At 40.1% G+C, this 22,139-nt stretch overlaps 1 protein-coding gene across 6 annotated transcripts in view; it reads left to right on the top strand.

The window, feature by feature from the left end:
- The window catches only part of spag17 (sperm associated antigen 17), a 281,640-nt gene that overhangs the window by 234,923 nt on the left and 24,578 nt on the right, over positions 1–22,139 (top strand). For all 6 annotated transcript variants that reach the window (XM_042056132.1, XM_042056130.1, XM_042056131.1 and 3 more), the window contains 2 exons: positions 2,825–2,913; positions 3,015–3,145. In XM_042056132.1, coding sequence (XP_041912066.1) covers positions 2,825–2,913; positions 3,015–3,145 — 220 coding nt within the window. The remainder of the gene's footprint in view (positions 1–2,824; positions 2,914–3,014; positions 3,146–22,139) is intronic.

Genomic DNA, 22,139 nt, shown 5'->3' with positions numbered 1-22,139 from the left:
TGAGTTTCGTTATAAATGTATCTTAAAGATAGGCTACAAATCAGTTCGCTAAACTATAGGCACTGTTCATGTTCCTCGTCCACATTATTAGTCAAACTCTCAATACCCGTTATAACGTAAGCTACATTTCCAGTTGGCTTCAGATAATCACAAAGTGCCTTTATGTCGCTTATGGGAAGGGAAATCATTTGTAAATATAGGCTAGTTAGTTAATTTACTCGCATTTGGCAAGGCGAGTGCATGCCTATTTTAAACCCTGTAGCAAGTGACGGCGCGTCACTCCTTACGCCCTCCTATCAGTTCCTATGGCCACTTGGCCAGTGCGAATGCAAATGAAAAAACGGTTTTGGGGGAGAGTAGTTAGTAGAACTGATTTAGAAGTGGACTGTTCCTATAACTACATTCCTGTAACTACGAAAGACACTATAGTTGCTACTATGCTTTTGGGTAACCCAGCCCTGCACCACAGAGCCCTGCACAACTGTTTCACTGAACATTTAAAGCAGCACCAATGTAGTGCAGTGTTCCTACCCAAACAGCAACTTCATATGGCTATTTTACAAGCGATAAAACCTACTCTGAGTGATGTTTGCCCTATTAAAAGTTTGTGCCATCAAAATGATTTTGGAAACGTTATTTTAAGGTAAATACAAATACTCTTTAGGGGGACTTTAAATGACATATGTATACACGTTAATTCAAAGCAGTCATTAGGCTGTAAATGCTATTAGTGTCTCCCTATGTCGGTGTAATAGAACAGTGTCAGAGAAGCACCTACACTTTCTATCTGTCAGGGACCTGAAATGTGCATGTGGACAAGTTAATTCAAGGCAGTCATTAGGCTGTAAATGCTATTAGTGTCTCCCTATGTCGGTGTAATAGAAGAGTGTCAGAGAAGCACCTACACTTTCTATCTGTCAGGGACCTGAAATGTGCATGTGGACTCATGCACACACGTACACAAACATTTATACCCAGTTGAGGATGCTGGGAGATCACTCTCCGCATCTTCTTTCTGTAGACTGTAACTGCCTATACAGGTATTTCTTTTCGATGGCCATCCCTTCATGGTCCTTGCTTCATGGTCAAGACTGTGATTACTCATTCTTCTCTCTCTCCTTCTAAAATAATGAAGATTAGATTAGATTCAACTTTATTGTCATTGTGTAGAGTACAAATACAGAGACAACGAAATGGAGTTTGCGTCTAACCAACAGTGCAAAAAAGCAGAAAAGTGCAATGTGACACACAGTATAGACAGGTGGTGCAGTATAAGCAGTAGAAGACATATAGTGCAGTGTAGACAGTAGTATACAGTTAAGAAAGTGGTATGGTTTACAGTAATATAAATTTAATATAAATATGTGCAATGTATTAGCAGTAGCCTTAAAAGAGCAGGATAGATATGTGAACAGTGTATGAATATCATGTACAGATATGTGCAGTGTAGTCGCAGTAACATTATAAGACTAACAAAAATAATATAGATATACAGTATGCAGTATATTAACAGTAATATTATAAAAACAGAATAAATATGGATATTCAGTATGAACCGTAGACAGATATATAGACAGATATGTGCAGTATAGTAACAGTCAACATTATAAGTAAGTGTATGCACATTAAGAACAGTAAAGAGCTGTAGAATATAGAAGTATAAGCTTAAGTGTAATTGCACTATGCATATTTTTACGTATAAATAGAATACTATTGATGGTACAGGGTAGTGTAATTGAAGATAAAAACATGTTAATAAATCATAGGGCTTAATTATACCAAATATAATATTTTTATAATATATTCCACATCCACATAATCTTAATTTACACCATGCTCACTGGAGGACTGAAGGCATGAGCTCACTTGTAGCAAGTGTGTGATAAAAAACTAAGATTAAATGTAAGGCATAGGCTACCAGCTTGCCAGCCAGCATTGATTATAGGCATGCTGGATGGATGGATTGATAGACAAATACTTTATTCATCCTGAGGGAATTTTCACTAGGCTATTTCATTCAAAATCAAGACATATTTGCCCTTTCTTGTTTGTCAAATAGTCTAACACGATCTAAGAAACTATATTTCTAATTCAAACAGTTTAGATTGTCTTAAAAACATTAAGCTATCTGCTAATGTCAACACGACTAGCAAACAACAAAAGTCACCAAATAACAAGCATTGCAAATGTTACGGTCATGCACACATTGTGGAATTGCTGATAGGCCTAATAACAACGTAATAACCAGAATAATTTGCAATAGCAACAAATAAAATGACTTTATTACCTGAGCTGATCCACAAGCTTCTGGTGTGGTAGTTCTGCTGCTCCGCATCCAGATCCAGATGTAACGTTACGTTAGCAAGTTGAGTGAGTCAATCTTCCGTAGTAAAACAAAAAAATACGTTTAAAACCTACCAACCAAACCACTGTAAAGCCTATATGTAATGTCTATGAAGAAATGTTCAAATATAAAATCGTGCTGTCAAGCAAGCCATCAACCCCTTGTTGCTAAAGGACTCCTTCGCACGTTTACCGCAGTAGGATTCGGTGGTCACAAAGCATAGACGTCACAAAGGGGTAAATGGATCGTCCAGCGACAGCAACCGTCATAGCAACGATGCCAACATTCTATGAGAAACATTTTAATGTGAGATCGGAACGTGATTATTACATCATCCGGAACTTTTTCGCAAGCCGGAACAAATTGTTCATGACAGCTCCTGATGAAATATCTTGCTAGACATGTGTAATGTCTATTGATAATTGTCCATATAGCATTTTACGTATTCATTGCGGTAATTTTGCTCAATTGTGGTTGCAGGTAAAAGCTGATGGTCAGACATCTATGACTGCTGTTACTGTGACAGAGAACAATATTAAAGATTGGCTCAAAACAACACATATACCAAGGTGAGTTGCACAAGTGGCCCTCACAGAATTTCTATAAATGAATCGCTTCACTGTGTATGTGCCCGGTGAGATTTAAGTGACATCTGAAAGTTGCCTTTCAGATTATTTGTGGCACATGGTGATGGTTCTGGTTTAGAGCTGTTGAGCTCTCAAGCACTTGAGGTGTTGCTGTTGGAAGCTTATGCAAATCCTGCCATAGCTGTTCTGAAAGAAGTTGCTCCAGAATTTACAGGCAAGTTCAGGTTACCTTAATACTACAATACAACATTCTATAATTTCAGATAAAACTAGAAATGCAATTCCAAAGAATTACCAGTGCATGAAAATGCAAAACATAAGGTGTGAAATATAGTGTTAAAACAGATTATGTGCTAATTAGCTAACTATTAACAATGTAAACAAGTTAACTGTGCTAACAGTATATTGTTAACTTAGCTAATGTTTTTAGTAGTTATGTTAACAATGCTAACTATAGTGACAATGTAAACTACTGTATACTAACAGTTTACTAACCATGTTAACTATGTTAACAATGTTAATACTAACAATGTTAACTATGTTAACAATGTTAACTATGCTAACCATTTTTTAATTTTTTTATTAATACTTTATTTTTTATAGTTTTATCACATATATGCACATGGCATACAAGAAAAAACAGACACACCAACACAGAGGTACAAAAACAATACAAACAAAACAAACAAAACAAAACAACAAAAAAAACATGAACAATCTTGATTGCCTTTACCTTACAATATGAATGATACATCAATATTTCAAATCTCATCCTGTCGCTGACATGTAAACACAGTCCACTTTTATTTACAAATTGTTCCTCTTGAACTCTTATCTTATGAGTTAACCATTCCATCACACCTATCTCATTCACTATTTTCAACCACTCGTCTCGAGTTCAAAGTTCAGTTAATTTTACTTTTTTCGTGAGATATTCAAATAAATATTTTTTTCACACTATGAGCTAGAAATCACTATACGTTCTTTGAAGCTCCTCATTGTAGACATTTGCTCATGACACTGCAATTGTCGGTTTCTTACCAGGTGATGAAACTTGCAGCAGTACAGACAAGGTAGACCAGTCTCCGTGCCATCACTTCCGCTAGCCTTTTTTTTTTTAAATTGCAGCGCTTTCTCTCACTCTCGTCATTGGTCTGTCTCTCTCTCTCTCTCGCTCCTCCAGCCCTCCGCGCTCTCGTTGCTATGCCTACCCAGCTCTGCTGCAATTCATCACGGGTAACATTGTGCGGAAGCCAGTATGCTATTCAACTATTCTCAGCCGGACACTACGTTGCCCGCAATGCATTGCGCACACAATGTCAAAACCATTTCTGTCTGGTGATACATGATTTAAGCGGCACCAGCGAGAATACAGGATGGAGGAACTTTCTCTCGTTGTGTTTCAAAAGAGAAAACAGATGTCACTCAGTTTTCAATGGAAAACAAATTCCAACGTTCATTTACAGTGATGTCTGCCGTTCATGACACATAATGTGAACTAATTCACGTTCAAGTTCTTTATTAAAAAATGTGTTGCGTTCAGTTCAACGTTCACGAAAAAATGAGCGTGTTCAATGAACGCGTTCTTTTGAACTCGTTCACGCACAACACTGACCACATCATCAGCAAAAAGACCGATAGTGTGAACCTCATTCCCAACTCTTATCCCTTTGAGATCAGTATTCTGTCTAATTGATTGCGCCAGGGGTTCTATAACAATTGCAAACAAAGTTGGTGATAGGCAGCAACCTTGTCTGGTAGATCTTTCTAGCTGTATACTCTCAGTTAGACTGCCATTCATTTTTATCCTTGCAGTCGGCTTCTGATAAAGTGTTCTTCTTATATTATCATGAGTTTGACGCCCCTTAATAAAGCCTGTTTGGTCCTCATCTATGAGGTTGTGGTCAAAATTAATCCAAGACAACTGGTGTGAGACTGCAGCTTTATTCACGACGCCGGGAGCATGTTACCCACATGAAATATCAAAGTAACAAGCCCACACATCTGTGGGTGAAGCCAACTCTTATACCTTACCCCACACCCATGGAAAATCACAAGTTGTCACCCTCCATTAATCACTTAACCATCTGGTATTTTAACAGAGATAAGAAATGTTTACAACCCCACTTAACCATCTGGTGTTTTGACAAAGATAAGAAATGTTTATGACCCCCCATCTTGAGGGTTACCCACAATTCGCTGACACAAGGGTTAATTTAGCTAAACATTCTAACATAGGAGTTTCCGAAAACACAAGGGTAAGGAGTAAGGAGATGACAATTAGATTTCACTACATGTATGTAAGGTATACTAAACATTCAATGAGAGACATATAAAATTTATCCCACAAGGTCACTCATAAAGCGCTCAAATCTCTTGCTAATAATAGAGTTATATAGTTTATAATCTACATTGAGCATAGATATCGGCCTGTAACCTGAGCAAGTCTCAATGTTGTTCCCCTTAGGAATCACTGTTATTACCGCTTCCTTCCAGGATGGTGGGAGCTTGCCATGATCAAGTGTATAATTAAAAGATGACTCAAACAGTGGTAGAAGTTGTTCCCTGAATGTTTTGTACCATTCAGGCGGCAGGCCGTCACTACCAGGAGACTTGTTCACTTTTAATCTACTTATTGCTTTCTTTATTTCTGATGGTGTAATGGGTGAAGTCAGAAAATCATTCTGTTTCTTACCAATTGCTGGCAAGTCAAGAGTATCCAGAAATGCTCTCATTTGTTCATTGGTAGCTGATGGAGGCTGGCTATACAGATTTTATAATAGTTCATAAAGTTAGTTTCGATCTCTTTGGGTTCATAGGTCAACTGGTTTGTGACTATATCTCGTATCTTATGAATTGTTTTATCAGCCTGTTGCTTTTTTAATCTTTTTGCTAGCAATCTAGTAGCCCTGGGTCCCACTTCATAATAGGATTGTTTTAAAAACTTTATCTTCTTTTCAGTTTCTATACTTAATATTTTGTCTATATTATCCCTAACTTCTTTAATCTGAGGTAATAATGAGGGATCACATGTGTTCTTATGTAGCTGTTCAATTTCAGATAACTTCTCCTTTTCTTTCTTAAATGTTTCTTCTCTAGCTTTTTTAATAGACACTGTCTTAGCTATACATTTCCCTCTCAAGACTGCTTTAAGAGCATCCCACAAAATGACAGGGCTAACCTCTCCATTGTCATTGTCATCAAAATCAAAATTTTGTCTCCACAACATTTAGTCTCCACAATTTACTTTTCTCTTGTGGTTTTAGGTGGAGCTTTAGGTATACTGCAGAGTGGTCTGATATGTCCGCACCTTCAATTTCACACTCCTTCACTCTGTATAAGTCATTTTTATTCATAAAAAGGTAGTCTGTTCTGGAGTAGCTATCATTTGGGGCTGAATAATGAGTGTAATCCCTTTTAGAGGGATGAAATTCTCTCCAAAGATCCACTATACCAAATACTTTAAATGCAGTTTTGATCATTTTAGTAACATGGTTTTTTTTTTGTTTGTTGTATCTAGTTTATCATTCATCACAATATTAAAGTCACCCCCACAAATCAATATTCCATCTGTTTCCAGAATTATGTTATCAAGCAGAGTTTTAAAGAAATGTTTTCCACTATTGGGTGGAGCATAGACATTAACCAGTGTCACTATTTGGGGGCCAAGCAGCGAAGCTGCGAGGACCTCATTGTGTTTCTACGTTTTCCTATTATTATTATTATATGCAATGGAAGTCAATGGCAGCCCATAGAACCGTCTGGTAAAAAGTTGGGAAATTTGGCACACTAATTGGGGACGGTCCAATGATTCATGTCACCAAGTTTCATGTCGGCAACTCGAACCCTCTAGCGCCACCAACAGGCCAAAGTTGGAAGTGTGTTCACTCACGTAACTTTTGACCCGTAGGTCCGATTTTCAAAAGTCAGATATCGTTGGAATCCTTGGACCAAGCCAAGTTTAACGCACCCTATGACGTCATTTTCCGCCATGATGGATTTTCTGCCATTTTGGATTTCATCAAAAACACTTAAAATGTATCAGGGGTCACATACTTTCTGTGATTCCAACCAAATTTTACACAGATCATCTTCAGACCAAGCCTCACAAAAGTCTTCAGAAGTATTACCGTTCGCCCGTAACAGCCAATCAAAATTTGCGGTGAAGCCGCCAAACAGGAAGTGAGCTCATATCTCAGCAACCCTTGCAGTCATCAAATCCAAACTTGGTATATGGACTCATGACCCCATCAGGAGGACGCTCTATTTGGTGACCTTTGACCCCTAAGGGGCGCTGTAAAACATGCCTTTTGGACTGTAGCTGCTGTTGTGCCTAGAATTACAATGTACTAGTGGTGTCTGGTAATACTGTGGAAGATCCTTATGTCGACAGATGGCAATTCATGACATCAACATAATTGATTTGGCCGCCATATTGGATTTAATCAAAACCACTATCAAATTTCCCTAGGTCACCAATTTCATCGGATCCTCACCAAAATTGGCACAGACCATCTTCAGACCATGCCTTATCAGTGCTTTGATTTCCATAACAATTGACTGAAGCATTTGCCCGTAGCAGCCAATCGAAATTGGTGGCGAAGCCGCCAAACAGGAAGTGAGCTCATATCTCAGCAACCGTAGCATCTATCAAAACCAATTGGTGAGCAAACTAAGTACATTGACTCCTGACCTAATTGGGAGAACACACAACCAATCTGGTAACCTTTGACCGCTAGGGGGCGCTGTAATTAGCAAAACCTTTTTTTGCCCGTAGCTGCTGAAGTGTATTATTCTGCCATGGAAGTCTATAGCAGCCCATAGAACCGTCTGGTAAAAAGTTGTGAAGTTTGGCACACTGATTAGAGACAGTCCTGTGAAAAATTTCATCAAGTTTTAAGTCGGCACCTCATACACTCAAGACCATTAACATTCAACGACAGTATCTTAATGTTATTCTCTATCATTCTCACTGATGAATGTTTGCAATCCAGACCTCAACACAACTAAGGTAAATAAACCATGGAACATCAACTGAACATAGAACTTTGTGACTTCCAAAAACAAGGATGATTTTTTCCATCCTTTGTGGTCCCTGTTGGTGGGAGGAGGGAAATGCTTGTAGAGGCCCTCCCTAGTAATGAGAAAATACTCATTTTCACTAGAAATGTCCAACATATAGCGCTTAAGCCAGGTCCTTGGTCGGTTTCACAAACTGGTTGGATTAAGTCATAAATCTTTGTGTATTGTATTGTTTTTGTGTATTGTCTATTGTAATGAATTATGAAAATGAAATGAAAATAGATTAAAAAAACAATCAGAAAGGAAGCAGCCATAGGGCTAAGTAAGCCTGCCTAACAAATCCACCCTGAGTCATTGTAGGTAATACTTTTACCTCCAGAATTATCCAAAATAAGAATATATAGTCTTCAGAATTAGTTAAGGATAATTCAACTAAATAATTATGTCAACCACATGAATACCTCATTTATGCTTCCTCTGGGCCATGCTAATCTTTCAAACCATTTAGTGGCAGATCTCTTCTGAACTCTGTGAGCCTCTCTCTTGCGCGTTGACCTGCTCTGTCTGAAGTGTTGTTGCGCTTCCATGGTAGCAACTCGTTCTTCCACGGCCACTGCAGCGCTCATTCTCGACGTGTTCAGCGTCACCTGGAATCCACGTTTAGTCAGGTCCTGGGCCGCTTCATCCACACTCCCATAGATCTGCAGACCTGAGTCCCAGTGCACACACATCTTCGTATATGGTGTCTGGAATCGGATCCCCCTCTCCTTCAGTGCTGCTTTGATCGGCCCATATGCTTTGCGCTTCTCGCCGACTTCAGCTGCATAGTCGTTATCAAAGTAAACTCGCTTACCATCGATTTCAATCTTCTTCTGCCAGGCTTTCTGAAGAACCATCTCTTTGACATAGAATTGTAAGAAGTTCAATATTATTGATCTCGGTGATGCGGTCGCAGCCGGTTTCGGAATTAGTGCTCGGTGCGCCCGTTGGACTTGTGGCTGAACTTCAGCTGGTAGATCGAGATGAGTTTTGAATAGTTCACTTACAAAGTCGGTGACCGATTTCCCCTCTTTTTCTTCTGGTACGCCATAGATTCGGATGTTATTTCTTCTAGAGCGACTCTCCAAATCCACTAACTTGTCCTGCATCTCCGAATTTCGTTTCACAACTGTTAGCAGTGAATCTTTCATTTCCAAGCAAGCTGATTCCAGGTCTGCTATCCGCGTTTGAGCCTCAGTAATATTTGCGTTTTGACTCTGCAACTCTCGCAGAACTTCGCCTTTGAATTCCACGAGGTCATCCTTCATAGTTCTCATGACATCATTTTTAAATTCACTCAGGTCCTGTCTCATATCTTGTTTAAAGTCCTTAAGCTATTTGGATAGTAGCGCCAGACTTTCGAGCAGTGTGTTCTGGTTAACAGTAACGTTAGCTTCAGTAGCTTTACCTGAGGCTGCTTCTCCATTGCCATCTTCGGCATGTGCAACATTCACATCAGAGTCTACTTGAATTTTACTCATTTTCTTATCGTTCTTTAGACTTTTTTGGATTCTCCCTCCTTTCATACTCGAGTTTAGATGATTCAAATGCTTTTTCTAGCGTTAAGAGGTATTTTTAAAAACCGACTGTGAAGAGCACACCACTATACGTCCATCTCGCTCTCTTGCGCCACCGGAAGTCAACTATGCTAACCATGTTCGCAACACCTCCATTTATTACCCATTTCGTCTGAAAATTCTAAAACAACGATGTTTTATATGAATACTTCAAAATAACATTTGATAAATGAACCGTACATTTTTCAGTAGCCAGGTGTGTAGATTTGAACAAAATCTGGTTTGGTTCTTACCGGGACTTTTACTGCCTGAAATATCCGTTTACCGCGCTCGGAGGTTAGTGCTGGCCTGGTGGGTTGTCTACTGCCACCTTTTCAATGGCACATGAACGGTTAGACTGAGAATTCTCGTCGCTACCTTAAAAACTAGATGTACCGCATAGCGGTACAAAATATGACCGCCGCTCAGTCCTGTACATCCGTTCCGCGAAAATAAATCACACTTCAATTTGTCTCCATATTTTACTCCATCCCCCACTCTTGAAACTTTTGTGTATGCTTGTTTGGCATGCCTGAGTGTGTGTGTGCGGCTGCACAGAAAGTAGCCTACTGGTGCTGAAAAGGTGAATAGATTGTAGAATAGCCAAAGAAGATGTAGCATTGTTATAAAACCTTTAAAATCTCTAAACAATCACAAGTAGGGCAGTTCATCACAGTTCATCCATTGCAACTGGATTGATGAAAGGTCACTTACACCTGTAGGCTACATTGTATTTGGGAAAAGCAAAAGGTATCAGCATAATGTTATTTATTTATTTATTTATTTATTTTTTGTGTATTTATAAACAAAAACATCTCTGTCAGTTCCAAGCCGTTTTCAACAGCTATCAACCAAAACAAAGGTCATTTTTGGATGGATGGATTTTTTGTGAATGTTTCTTCTTCTACATAAGATTTTAGTCATCTTTAGTTCATGTAATGCTTTATTGTCAATGCACAAATTAAGTAACAGTAGTCTGAAACGTTATTGTTAATGCACAAATTAAGTAACAGGAGCCTAGTCTGAAACGAAATGCTGTTTTACATCTAACCAGTGGTGCAAATAACTGACATGGGCCTTGATGAAATGCGTCGCTAGACTGTTCATACACATTTTAACGGGCCAAAGTTGAAGAGCTTTTGTCCGTTATTGTTTGTGCAAATATAGGCTGATTCATGTTCCCTTGCATTGTTTAACTGAGGTCCATGGCTAGTCTGGCTTTCATCAGACCAAGCTCAATCTTTTAAGAAATCAAAAAATAAATAGCGGGCAGATCAGGCTGGGTTCACCCAGCCTAGTCCATAGGCACCCGATATTGTTTAATTTTCCGATTGAGATATACACGCTCTGGCTATTCTAAATGCAAAAATGCATCAGGGAGTTATGACAAAACGGTAACTAACAAACTAGATCCTAATAGAAAGCTGTTAGCTTCCCTAAGCTACAGGTAGGATTATAAGGTAGGCCTATTTACAACATAAATTGTCAATAGGCTATGCTGGCGACACAAATAAAATCTCCTTTGGAAACCAATGGCTTACGCCTTACAGTATCAAGCGGACTTAAACTGTCATATCGTGGCGAAAAGTTGTAATAACATTCACGCAGCTCCATGAGTCAAGGAAAGCGCGAATGAAGTAGCCACTTCTAAATGGGACCCACTACACAGTAGCTTAAGGTGTGTTGCTAAAGCAGCCATAATGAAATGAAATCAAAGCACATCGATTCCCCTCTCACACCCTGCACGCACTTAAAACAAAATAAACAGGCGTCTCAGTCTCACGCATGTATAGGCAAAACTGTATCAGACCGGTGTAACGTTGGTAAATCTTCCATTGCACAGAATGATTTTGTAGCACGTGCAATAAATGACAGTCGAAAGATACAAACAGTGCTGCTATACATTTGCTTGGTATAACCGCATTTATAGTTTTCTACAAATGCAATCAATCAAATGCCTCCATCACTCAACCAACGCTAACGGTAACATTACCTAGGTCCTTATTGATATTACAAGATTAACGTACCTGCAGTAAAAACCAAGCATGTCCGATAAACATCCTCAGATTTATTTCGGCTTCAAGAAATGGGAATTACACTTCATGTGAACATCGTCCTATCCTTATTAGATGTTCGCTGCGGTAAATTACAGTCCTTGTAGGAAGCGTCCATTGTTTTTTCCAACCCACTTTTAACTTCCAACAAAATTACGTCTCACTGCAACGATGCGCCATCTAGTGGACAAACGACTACTTCTCGCCAATACTGAAAATGCAGCCATGATGATGATGATGAATATTTATTTTGGCTTTCTTTTAATCCTACTGAATTTGTAATTATGTATCGGCCGTTCTAATACCGATAGTATGTGGGTGCCTGTGTGTGTGCATGTGTATATGTGTGCACCGCCATTTACAGGCCAATGAGTGTACAGTCACTAAATGTACACATAACCTAATTTTTTTAGACCCCCCCATGGATGAAATTCTACGAAACTTGGCATACCTCCAGAAAATGCCAGGTCAATCATACACATAAAATTTGGTGCAGTTCTGAACATCTTAACTGAAGATAGGGGCGATTAAAGCAGAATAATATTGCATTTTCATTTTTTACCGGGGGGTGGGGGTGCAAATCACAAATGAGTGATTATGAGCCAGGTTGATGTGGGCCCTTGAGACCAACATACCATAAAAGATTCTTCATCCTCAGTGCCACGGTTCAGGTAGTTATTTAGGAAAAACTGTTTTTTTTTTGCGGTTCAGGGGGCCCAGCACGGGGGGGGGTGGGGGGGGGGTGGTGACGAAATGAAATTTTTCCGTAAAAGTCTAGTGGGGCTACATATCCACCAAATTTCATGTACCCCGGTGGTTCGGTGTCCCGGGTATCAATGACCAAAAATTCAGGGAGTAGATGACGGGAAAAATTCTTGAATTGTGTGCGTGTACAAATTTATGTTTATGTGTGTGGGTGTGTGTGTGTGTGTGTATGTGCGTGCTTGTGTGTTTGCCTGCGTATGTGTGTTTGTGCATGTGCATGCATGCGTACATATGTCTACTGTGTGAGTATGTGTCATACGTATGATTACTGTAAATGTATGTGTGTGCGTGTGTATTTGTTTATGCACATGTGTGCACATGGAATGGGTTAACATGACCCCTGGAGGCAAACATACGGAAAAAATTGGTCATCCTAGGCCCTACAGTTCTCAAGATATTCACAGAGAACTGTGTCTGCCCTACCCTCCTTTCGGGGGGTCCAGTCCAGCGGGGGGGGGGCTACAGATCAAAACGAAGAATGACGGTTCCATGCTATCCATGTGGGGGTACATGCCCACCAAGTTTTGTGTACCCCGGTCTTTCAGTGTCCCGGGAATCCTTGTTGGTGTACGTCACTAAATGTACACATAAATTATTTTATTGTAAGGCCCCCCATGAACGAAAGTACACAAAACTTGGCATGCATTCGGAGGGTGTCATAATGATCCTACACTTTTAATTTCGTGCAGTTTTGACCTTGTCAGCCAGAGATATTGTGATGAAAACACCTAATTTTTTGCTTTTTAATTTTTAACTAGGTGGCGCTATACATGAAATAAGTGGTAATGGGATGGGTTGACATGCCCCCTTAAGACCAACATACATAAAAAAGGTGGACCTCCTAGGCCCTACGGTTCTCGAGATATTCACAGAAAACTGTCTCCGGCCACCTACAGGCCAGTTGGTGTATAGTAACATAAATTAATTTATTGTGTGGCCCCCCATGAACGGAATTCCACAAAACTTGGCGTGCATACAGATGGTGTCATAATGATCCTACACTTCCAATTTCGTGCAGTTTTGACTATGTTAGGTCACAGATACCTTCAATTACAACACCTCATTTTTACTTTTTTGTGTTTAACTAGGTGGCGCTATACATGAAATGAGTGGTTATGGAATGGGTTGACATGGCCCCTTGAGATCAACATACAAAAAAAAATGGTCCTCCTAAACCCTACGGTTTTCGAGATATTCACAGAAAACTGTGTCTGCCCTACCCTCCTTTCGGGGGGTCCAGTCCAGCGGGGGGGCTACAGATCAAAACGAAAAACGATGGTTCCATGTTATCCATGTGGGGTTACATGCCCACCAAGTTTCGTGTACCCCGGTCTTTCAGTGTCCCGGGAATCATTGACGGAAATTTGGCCATGCGAAAAAGAAAAGAAAAAAAAAAAAAAAACTGACTAAACCTATATGACCGCCGCTTCGCTGCGCGGCGGTCATAATAACACTGGAGCTCCAAGCGGATTTGTACACGCAGCCTTACAAGACTGTGTATAGCTCTTCGAGTCACGGTTAAAATGTAATTTTTGGTACATAGCTAAGTTTAGATACACTTATGTGGGTGCTTGCGTTTCTTTAGGAATCCGCCGTCTTGGTTTGTATAGAAATGAATAGTTTATTAGCACATTATCATACACAATGTCATTCCTCCGTCTGGCATCATGTTTTTGTTTGTTTTTATGTAATGTTCGTAATTTTATGGAATGTCATGTTTATTTTTTGTATTGGTTTGTCTAGTTAAATGTTTTCCCTGTTTATTTACGTTATTTTTGATAGTTTTCATGTTATTCTTAGTCCTTTTTACTGCTTCTAAGTCAGCTGATGTCGTTGACGTTTGTCCATTGGGAGCTTGCTATGGCTAGCTTTTGCCCTAGGCCTAGCTTTTGCCCCTGGGCCTCTGACATCCTTCCATCCATCTGTGAGCAGTGCTGCACTTCACTGTCTGGTCGAGGGGATCTCTCGGGACTCCTGGACCTAGGCTACTCTGCGAAAGATCTGCCGTGGCTGCCGAGCTGTTGCTGACCTGCGAGCTGCCATGCCAACTGCAGACTAACTGGGCCTCTGACATCTTTCCATCCATCTGTGAGCGGTGCACTTCACTGTCTGGTCGAGGGGATCTCTCGGAACAGCTGGACCTAGGCTACTCTGCGAAAGATCTGCCGTGGCCGCCGAGCTGTTGCTGACCTGACAACAAACGGTCGCTATTAAAAGTCCACCGAGTTGCGGATCTACAAGATCGCCCACGACTTCAGACTGTGCTTCCAGTGATCTCCAGACTGCAGTCTACAAGGCCTAACGTTAACGTTATCTCCAGACTGCAAGTGAATTGACCGGGTTGGTCAGTTGTAAAGAACTTTGTTGGCGTTGCATCGGTTGTGAAGACACAGTGCACAGTTTTCACGGGTCATCATTGCCCTTGGACATTTTCAGCTGGTTTAGAAATTGGATTAATTTTAACATTACTTTTTGTTTTTTAACAAAACAATTGTTTTTAACAATGTTTTTGTTTTTTTTACTTTTTATTTGTTTTGTTGTCTTGTATGTCTTGGTGTCACGGGTACGCTGGCGACTACGCCGCTCCATCTGGCATCTTTTGTCTTTTTGTTACAGTGGGCATCGCTTTCAAATGACCACTTCATTCGCGCATTACGCGGCGTGAAGCTGCGAGAAGCTTTAGTACCACTTTCAGCCACTGTGCGTCGCTCTGCCACTGTACATCGCTCTGCCTGCCGTCCCTTACATAATTGTTGCCGAGAGTAATCCCAGCCTACGAATTCAATAACAAAATAAATCATGCATAATTAAACATTACCTCGATTTAGGCTACTTGGGTATGGCTTAAGGCTTGACTACACGAAAATCGAAATCGAAATTTGCCGTCTACATTATTGTCAGTGTTGGGGTTAACGCAACTACGCAAATCAAAACAGTGTCTTGTGTGATAATTGAGCCAGTAGAGAAATAACTGTTCAGAATGAATCTGTAGCCTTGGGTAGGCTTCTGCAGAAAACAATGTTGTTGCCGATTTAACACTATCTGGCGACGTTTTTAACAGGCTACGCAATAGAGGCTTAGACAACTATGACCCACGTTTTGGTTTCGTAAATTAATTTGCCCTACTTCTTGACTGCAATGTAGTCAATTGACTGCTATTGCAATTGACAATTACATCTGCTTTATGCCGCAGAATTACATTCATATTTGGCTGACTGCAGACGCGCCACTTCCCTCCCCATATTCCAATATTAAGATAGTATAAAGTGCTTTTTGTATAGGCTACTATCATAAAAAAAATAATAGTTAAAACGAATAGCTATTTGCAATTTGACAAAATACTGGTCCTCATTTTGCGAATGCGAGGACGATATGAGCCTGTTGCATTTAGTTAGATGTCCGAGTCACACATAATGTTTGAAAACCACTGGCTCGTAATCACAATAATTTAACACACGACAGTTGGATAACCTACTTCATCATGTCCCCATGCCTACATTTTTGTGAGTAGCATAGAGATTGTTAAAAACAATAAAGTATGGCTCTCCGTTTGGGACATCGAAAACTTTTTTTAATTTTTAATAGACTACCGTCGAAGATGCTGACTTGCAAAAGCCTCGGGATAACACGTTATCTCCACTATCATCAGTCATGCCCCTTGATCAAAGTGGGGAATGAAATAAAAGTTTGATAACCACTGGCTTAACAAGTTACCTGCAGTCCAGAACACAGAATCTATTGCAATATTCTGATGATCGGTGATGATATCGGCAAATGTTTGTTTTCCAAAGTAAGAATTTCACTTCACCATGCACCTTCGACAATACCTGGCCTACCTGGTATCATTACAAACATTATTCTGTGTCCTAAAACTGGCATATTTTATGGCATTGTGTCATGTAAGTTCGTTGCAAAATCTAGAGAAATGTGTGAGGTGGTCAGCGGGGGACAATTGAGACACACATTGGATTGTGTTATTACTTGAACATTCCACACTATCCACAGCTGTGGTAGGCCTATCAGGGGCAGGAGGATTACTGTCAGCGCAGGCTTTATATAAAATTCTTCAACAGAAGGCCTCGAATGTTGTCTTGTTTGTGGAGCGCTTTGCTTCGCTTCTGTAATTTCGGCTTCATTGAAAATGAGGGCTTCCCTCAATGACCCTCCGAGAATAAATAAAGGTTGAATGAATGAATGAATGCAGGCTTGCCCAAAATAAAGGCATGTGGTTTGCGCAGCCTACAGTAAATAACAGACCCGCCAGAATGTGCGTTATGATGCTTTTTTACGAGCAAGATGTTTTTGGTACCCTACGCACACTGCATGTTCTTAAATAACAATGATCATCAGTAATATTCGACCATTAATTTGGGTAAATGGGCAAGCGTGACCACCTTGATTGGCTGATGATTGTAACGCGGGCATGATTCCAAACACCTCCCTTACGATGATGAGTGACAGGTCTCAGAATGCGTGCGCTACACAAGGACGGAAGATGATGAATAACTGGGGCCGTAGGCTATTCACAAAGGCTTTTATCTTACTACTAGGAGTAGGCTACTCCTAAATCGCACTTAAAGATTTTAGATTGGAGTTTTCTCTTAAAAGTTATTCACAAAGCCTTTCAGACAACTCCTAAACTAGGAGTGAGTCTTCGTGGCTATGGATGACGTCATTACTCATGCACGAGCTTGACTGAAGTGACCACCTTGATTGGCTGACGATTGTAACGCGGGAATTCCAAACACCTCTCTTCCGATGATGACTGACAGGTGACAGGTCGGAGAATGCGTGCGCTACACAAGTAGTGTGAAGGACGGAAGATGATTAATAACTGAATAAAAAGGCCTAGCCTAAATTAATAAAGAGTAAGGCAAAACAAATAGCTTAGTAGCCTAATGAAACATAGGCCTATGGATTGATGCAGTATAGCCTACCTTTGCAACATTTATTAAATTAATCTGTCACCATATCCCTAGGCTACGTTTGCAAAGAGGAGAACATTTTAATTTGATTCACAATGAAACGTTACATTTCATTTCCATGTTAACAATGAGTAGTTTGTGTTGTTGTTGGTGGCGTTATTGCATCCCTTTTATGAATGCAAAATTGTTCCCTCGCAATTGGAAGCTCCTGTTGCGCATAGGCTATTTCAAAACATCGCAACGTAAAATGCCACAAAAAAGCTGTTTATGAATAGGTCTTAGTGAGTTAGGAGTCCTCTCGACTTAAGCTGTCCCAGACTTAGGTGCTACTTTTAGGTCTAAAATGCTTCGTGAATTACTTTTTGTGAAAAAATTAGGAGTCCTAAAGTTAGGAGTGACACGCCCATTATTTTTAGGAGTTGCTCCTAAATTCGCCAGTTAGGAGCTACTTTTAGCCTTAAAATTCTTTGTGAATATGGCCCCTGAATAAAAAGGCCTAGCCTAAATGAATCAAGGCAAAACAAATAGCCTAGTAGCCCAATGAAACATACGGATTGATGTAGTATCTTGTAACATTATTAAATTATTCTGTTACTATGCCTACGTTTGCAAAAGAGAACATTTTAATTTGATTCACAATGTTACATTTAATTTACATGTTGACAATGACTAGCCTAGTTTTGGTTGTTGTTGGCGGCGTTATTGCATGTTAGTTATGCCTACAATGCAAAATTGCTTCCTCGCGATTGGAAGCTCCTGTAGCTGCATAGGATTTCAAAACCGCAGGTTTGTGAATAGGTCTGTGAGTAGGAGTCCTCTTGACTTCTTTTAAGCTGTCAGAGGTGGGAAGGTGTGATTTTTTGGGGGAAGGGCCGGATTAACTGGGCACAATTGTCTGATGGCCCCCCTTCCCCCCAGCCAACGTGAATCGGGTGGTTAGTTAATAGGCCTATCGTGAAGATTTTTCCTGCCATCTAAGGCACGAGCGCATCTGTGAGGCCAAGCCTCACCAAGTAGCTCGTTTGTTTACAACTAACATTCCATTTAATTAAACTGCTTTATAGGCTATGCCGAAATAGTTTTCAACATTTTGAATATTAGTGTCGGGTGAATTGAAATGTTCTCAAAGTAGCTTTATGGCTGAAAGCTGCTTGGGACACCCCCCCCCCCCCTTCCTGCACTCATTGTTTCAAAAGGAGTAAATTTGGTCAGAACTGAAGAGCTGTGGACGGCACGGCACGGTATGCCCAATGAAAATAAATTAACGCAACGCAACACAACACAACACAGACCCCGCTTCTCTCGCGTCAGTCACTGACATGAACGAAACACAGAACCCGCTTCTCTCAAGGCAGTCACTGACAGTAACCTAAAATAAATGCATGGGGAAAAACACTTCCCCATGACAAAGACATCGTAAAACACTGAAAGTTAATATTTTGTCAGTAGCAACATTCATCTGTCCTTTGTCAAATGTATTATGCTCCAAGTACCCTATGCGTAATTCTGCTTCATAAAGTTGAACAAATACATTTGCTTATTTCACAGAAAAATATAAATAGCCAGTCTACAGTGCAGAGTTGGTAAGTTATGGTAGGCCAATTTGCAGTGAACATACAAAGAGGGGAAATTATTTATCTTGCAGCTGAGTAGCCTCAGGTGCGCACGTAGACATAAGGCCGAACATGCAAGCGCCAATGAATCGTGCTCTCACGGCAATCGCGCCGTTAAACTTAAATAGGTTAACATCACTCTAAGTTCGCCTTCAAGCAAGGAAAACGATGATTTGAAGACATCTGTTTCGTTGGAAGGGCAATGGGTAGCAACAGGGCAACACAGAGACAGGCCCGATGGCAGGGCTGTTATGAGAGTATTAAAATATAGGATATTCTACGGGAAAACATTAAAACGGCAAGACAGCGGGGAAAGTTAAAATACATGATAAACACGGAAAAAGTTGGCATGCATTGTTTCGGTCCCCGTGCACAGGGATTATTTGTCATACTATTAATCACATGATTATTTGTGAAAAATGTGCAAACAGGCGCAACACATTTGAAAAGGAAGGACTGGTAGCATGCAAGCTCACGGGAAAGATTGATTTAAGAATGTTATCACAAAGTGTGTGGTTGTGGCGCGGGCGGAAGACAATTGGCAGGGGAGGGTCATGTCTTTTTTTAACAATTCTGTCGGAGGGTCATTGAACAATTTCTAGCAGGCAAGAGAGGGTCATGCAACTTCCAACTGAAGCACTCAAAATTCCTCCGGTGGCCCCTTCAATAAATAACGATCAGTCCCTAGATTGCTGCTGGGCTATATGTCTTGGTTCTGTTAACAACTTATTGTCAAACGCATAGCCTATCTCGCGGTTGCATCCATTACAAACAAACATGCAATGTGAACGTCTGGGATAGGGGAGAGCACTAAATGCTCTTCTGAATAAGCACGAAGTCAAACCTTTAAATGAAAAACACTCTTTAATAATCCAAAAAAATAAACCGCTAATGAAGTAAACTTGTGACCATCAAAAATCGTTTATCGCTTGTAACTCCGTGATACCAGGACGTAACAGGAAGGCATTTGGCTGAGCAACGGAGGTTAATATGCTCCATGTTTGTCCAAATGATGACTGTCTATCATCGTTGCACTCGGAGAAAACGAATGTTTCATTCGTCCCCGTTTCAATCTCCCGGTTGTACCTACTCAAAACGCAGATAGAACCTTATTATTCTAAGGTAGCGAAATAGCGTTCAGCATGATTCATGCCCAATTAATTCCCCCTGTTAAAGTGTTCGCCTTTGTAGTTTGGTTTCGTGATAGCCTATGATAAACGGCTTATGGCCAAATATGTGAAAACGTTAAAATACAGTAGGCGATAAACCCGGAAAAAGTTGACAGTGATTTTTTCATAATCACTTTGGAGGGTCATAGAAAAATGTATTGCTGGCGAGGGAGGGTCACGTCTTTTTGGACTAATGCTCCCCAAACTCCTCCAGTAGCCCCTTAAATAAATAACGAACAGTCCCTAATGAAGTAAACTTGTGACCATCAAAAATCGTTTATCGCCTGTAGGCCTAACTCCGTGATAACAGGACGTAACAGGAAGGCATTTGGCTGAGCAAAGGAGGTTAATACTCTATATTTTGTCCAAATGATGTCTGTCTATCATCGTTGCACTCGGAGAAAACCAGAATGTTTCATTTGTCCTGCGTCTCTACGGCTGCAAACGGGATTCACTCGCAGTTAACCAAATATTTCTTTATTAGGGCAGGCATATTTCTGGCTATTACATTATTTCTAAACCAGTCTGCTAAAGTCTGTAGTGAAGTCTGTGTAGGGTTTTCCAGGCTCCATTTCTTTTTACGAGACACCCTGCTCACTTGAGCCATCTACCGGTTGTTTGGGTTGTTGCAGCGTCTCACTGGAAAAATACAAATTAAAGTCGCGTGATACCTCGTGATCCCACGCGCGGACCGCGAGTGAAGCTGGCCAATTCGTAGCACTGCCCACTGTATGTGTCTTGTTTGTGGAGCGCTTTGGGTTGCACTCTGTGCATGTTAAATGCGCTTTAAAAATAAAACTGACTTGACTTGAATGTGCTTAGGAAACAAAACTAAAAATAAAAGATTAACAGTAATAATAATAGTAATGAATACAATAAAATAATAAAATAGATCAAGGGGGAAATAAGACTGAATGAATAGAAGGTCAAATAGAAATAAATAAATAAAAAATAAACCTAAAGCTAATCAATAAATGCAGAATAAAAAAGTAGTGTTGGGGAAAATCTAATATCTAATATCTAATATCTATTGGAAGCTGATTCCAGCGCTGTGTGGCATAATAGCTAAATGCCATATCTCCTTGCTTGGTTTTAACCTTGGGGACCATTAATTGACAAGTTCGAGTAGATCTAAGCTCTCTAACTGCTCCTAACTGAAGAAATGTTTACGTTAACAACAAACTCAGCTTCACTGCTGCAAGTACAAAGTTGGCTGTAAATATGCTTTGCCATATTTAATGAACCAGCTAGCTTTGTGATAACAAAATCTTTACCTTTTATTTGTTTAGTCCACTGAACGTTATCTACATATCAAACGATTAAATCCACAGTTATGGAGGAATTGTTTTGGGGAAGCAGTTGCACTATATCCCACTTTTGCTGCCCTTAAACCACTTAAATCCATAGCCTAGATGAGCATTGCGCATAATTACAACTTGACATGATGGTAATATAAAGCTAAATGCCCAAGAAACGTCACGTCATAACAGTTGTACAAACGCAAAAACTTAATGACAGCTTGTTCGTGGTGTAGCCTAGTGTTGCCTCATTGAAATGGGATAGGCGAGGTTTAACTTATATTAGGCCAGAGACACCACTTATTTTTTCATTGACATAAGGCTAAAAATATGATAAACACTGCCATTTCTCTTTCCTATACCATATTATTGAACTAGTAGCAGAAAGAGGTGGTTTGTTAAGATAAGGAGAGCCGACTTGTCCATCCGATCCAAACAAGTAAACCTGAGGAAAGAAGAGTGTGTGAGGCTAACTTTGAACTTTATGGTATGGTTTTATTTGAAATTCACATTTTCAACAAATCCACACATTTAACACCTGCATACATAGCCAAATTCGGCAGTCTCCCCACAGGGAAAAGAATAGCACAATGTTGATAATGTATTTTACAGCAAAAAAGAAAGCGTCTTACAGACGATGCTGTTCCCACAATAATCAACTGCCCTAACCCCCCTTCATCAACTGCCAGTAGATGTGTCCTGCAGAGACATGACATTGCATTGAGTGGTAGTTAAGCATTTACAAAACTAAATACTGTTCTTGTCTT

This window comes from Alosa sapidissima, chromosome 12, assembly GCF_018492685.1.
Source record: "Alosa sapidissima isolate fAloSap1 chromosome 12, fAloSap1.pri, whole genome shotgun sequence".
Lineage (NCBI taxonomy): Eukaryota > Metazoa > Chordata > Actinopteri > Clupeiformes > Clupeidae > Alosa > Alosa sapidissima.
The sequence above is the reverse complement of the archived record's forward strand: the minus strand, read 5'-3'. Positions and strand labels throughout refer to the sequence as shown.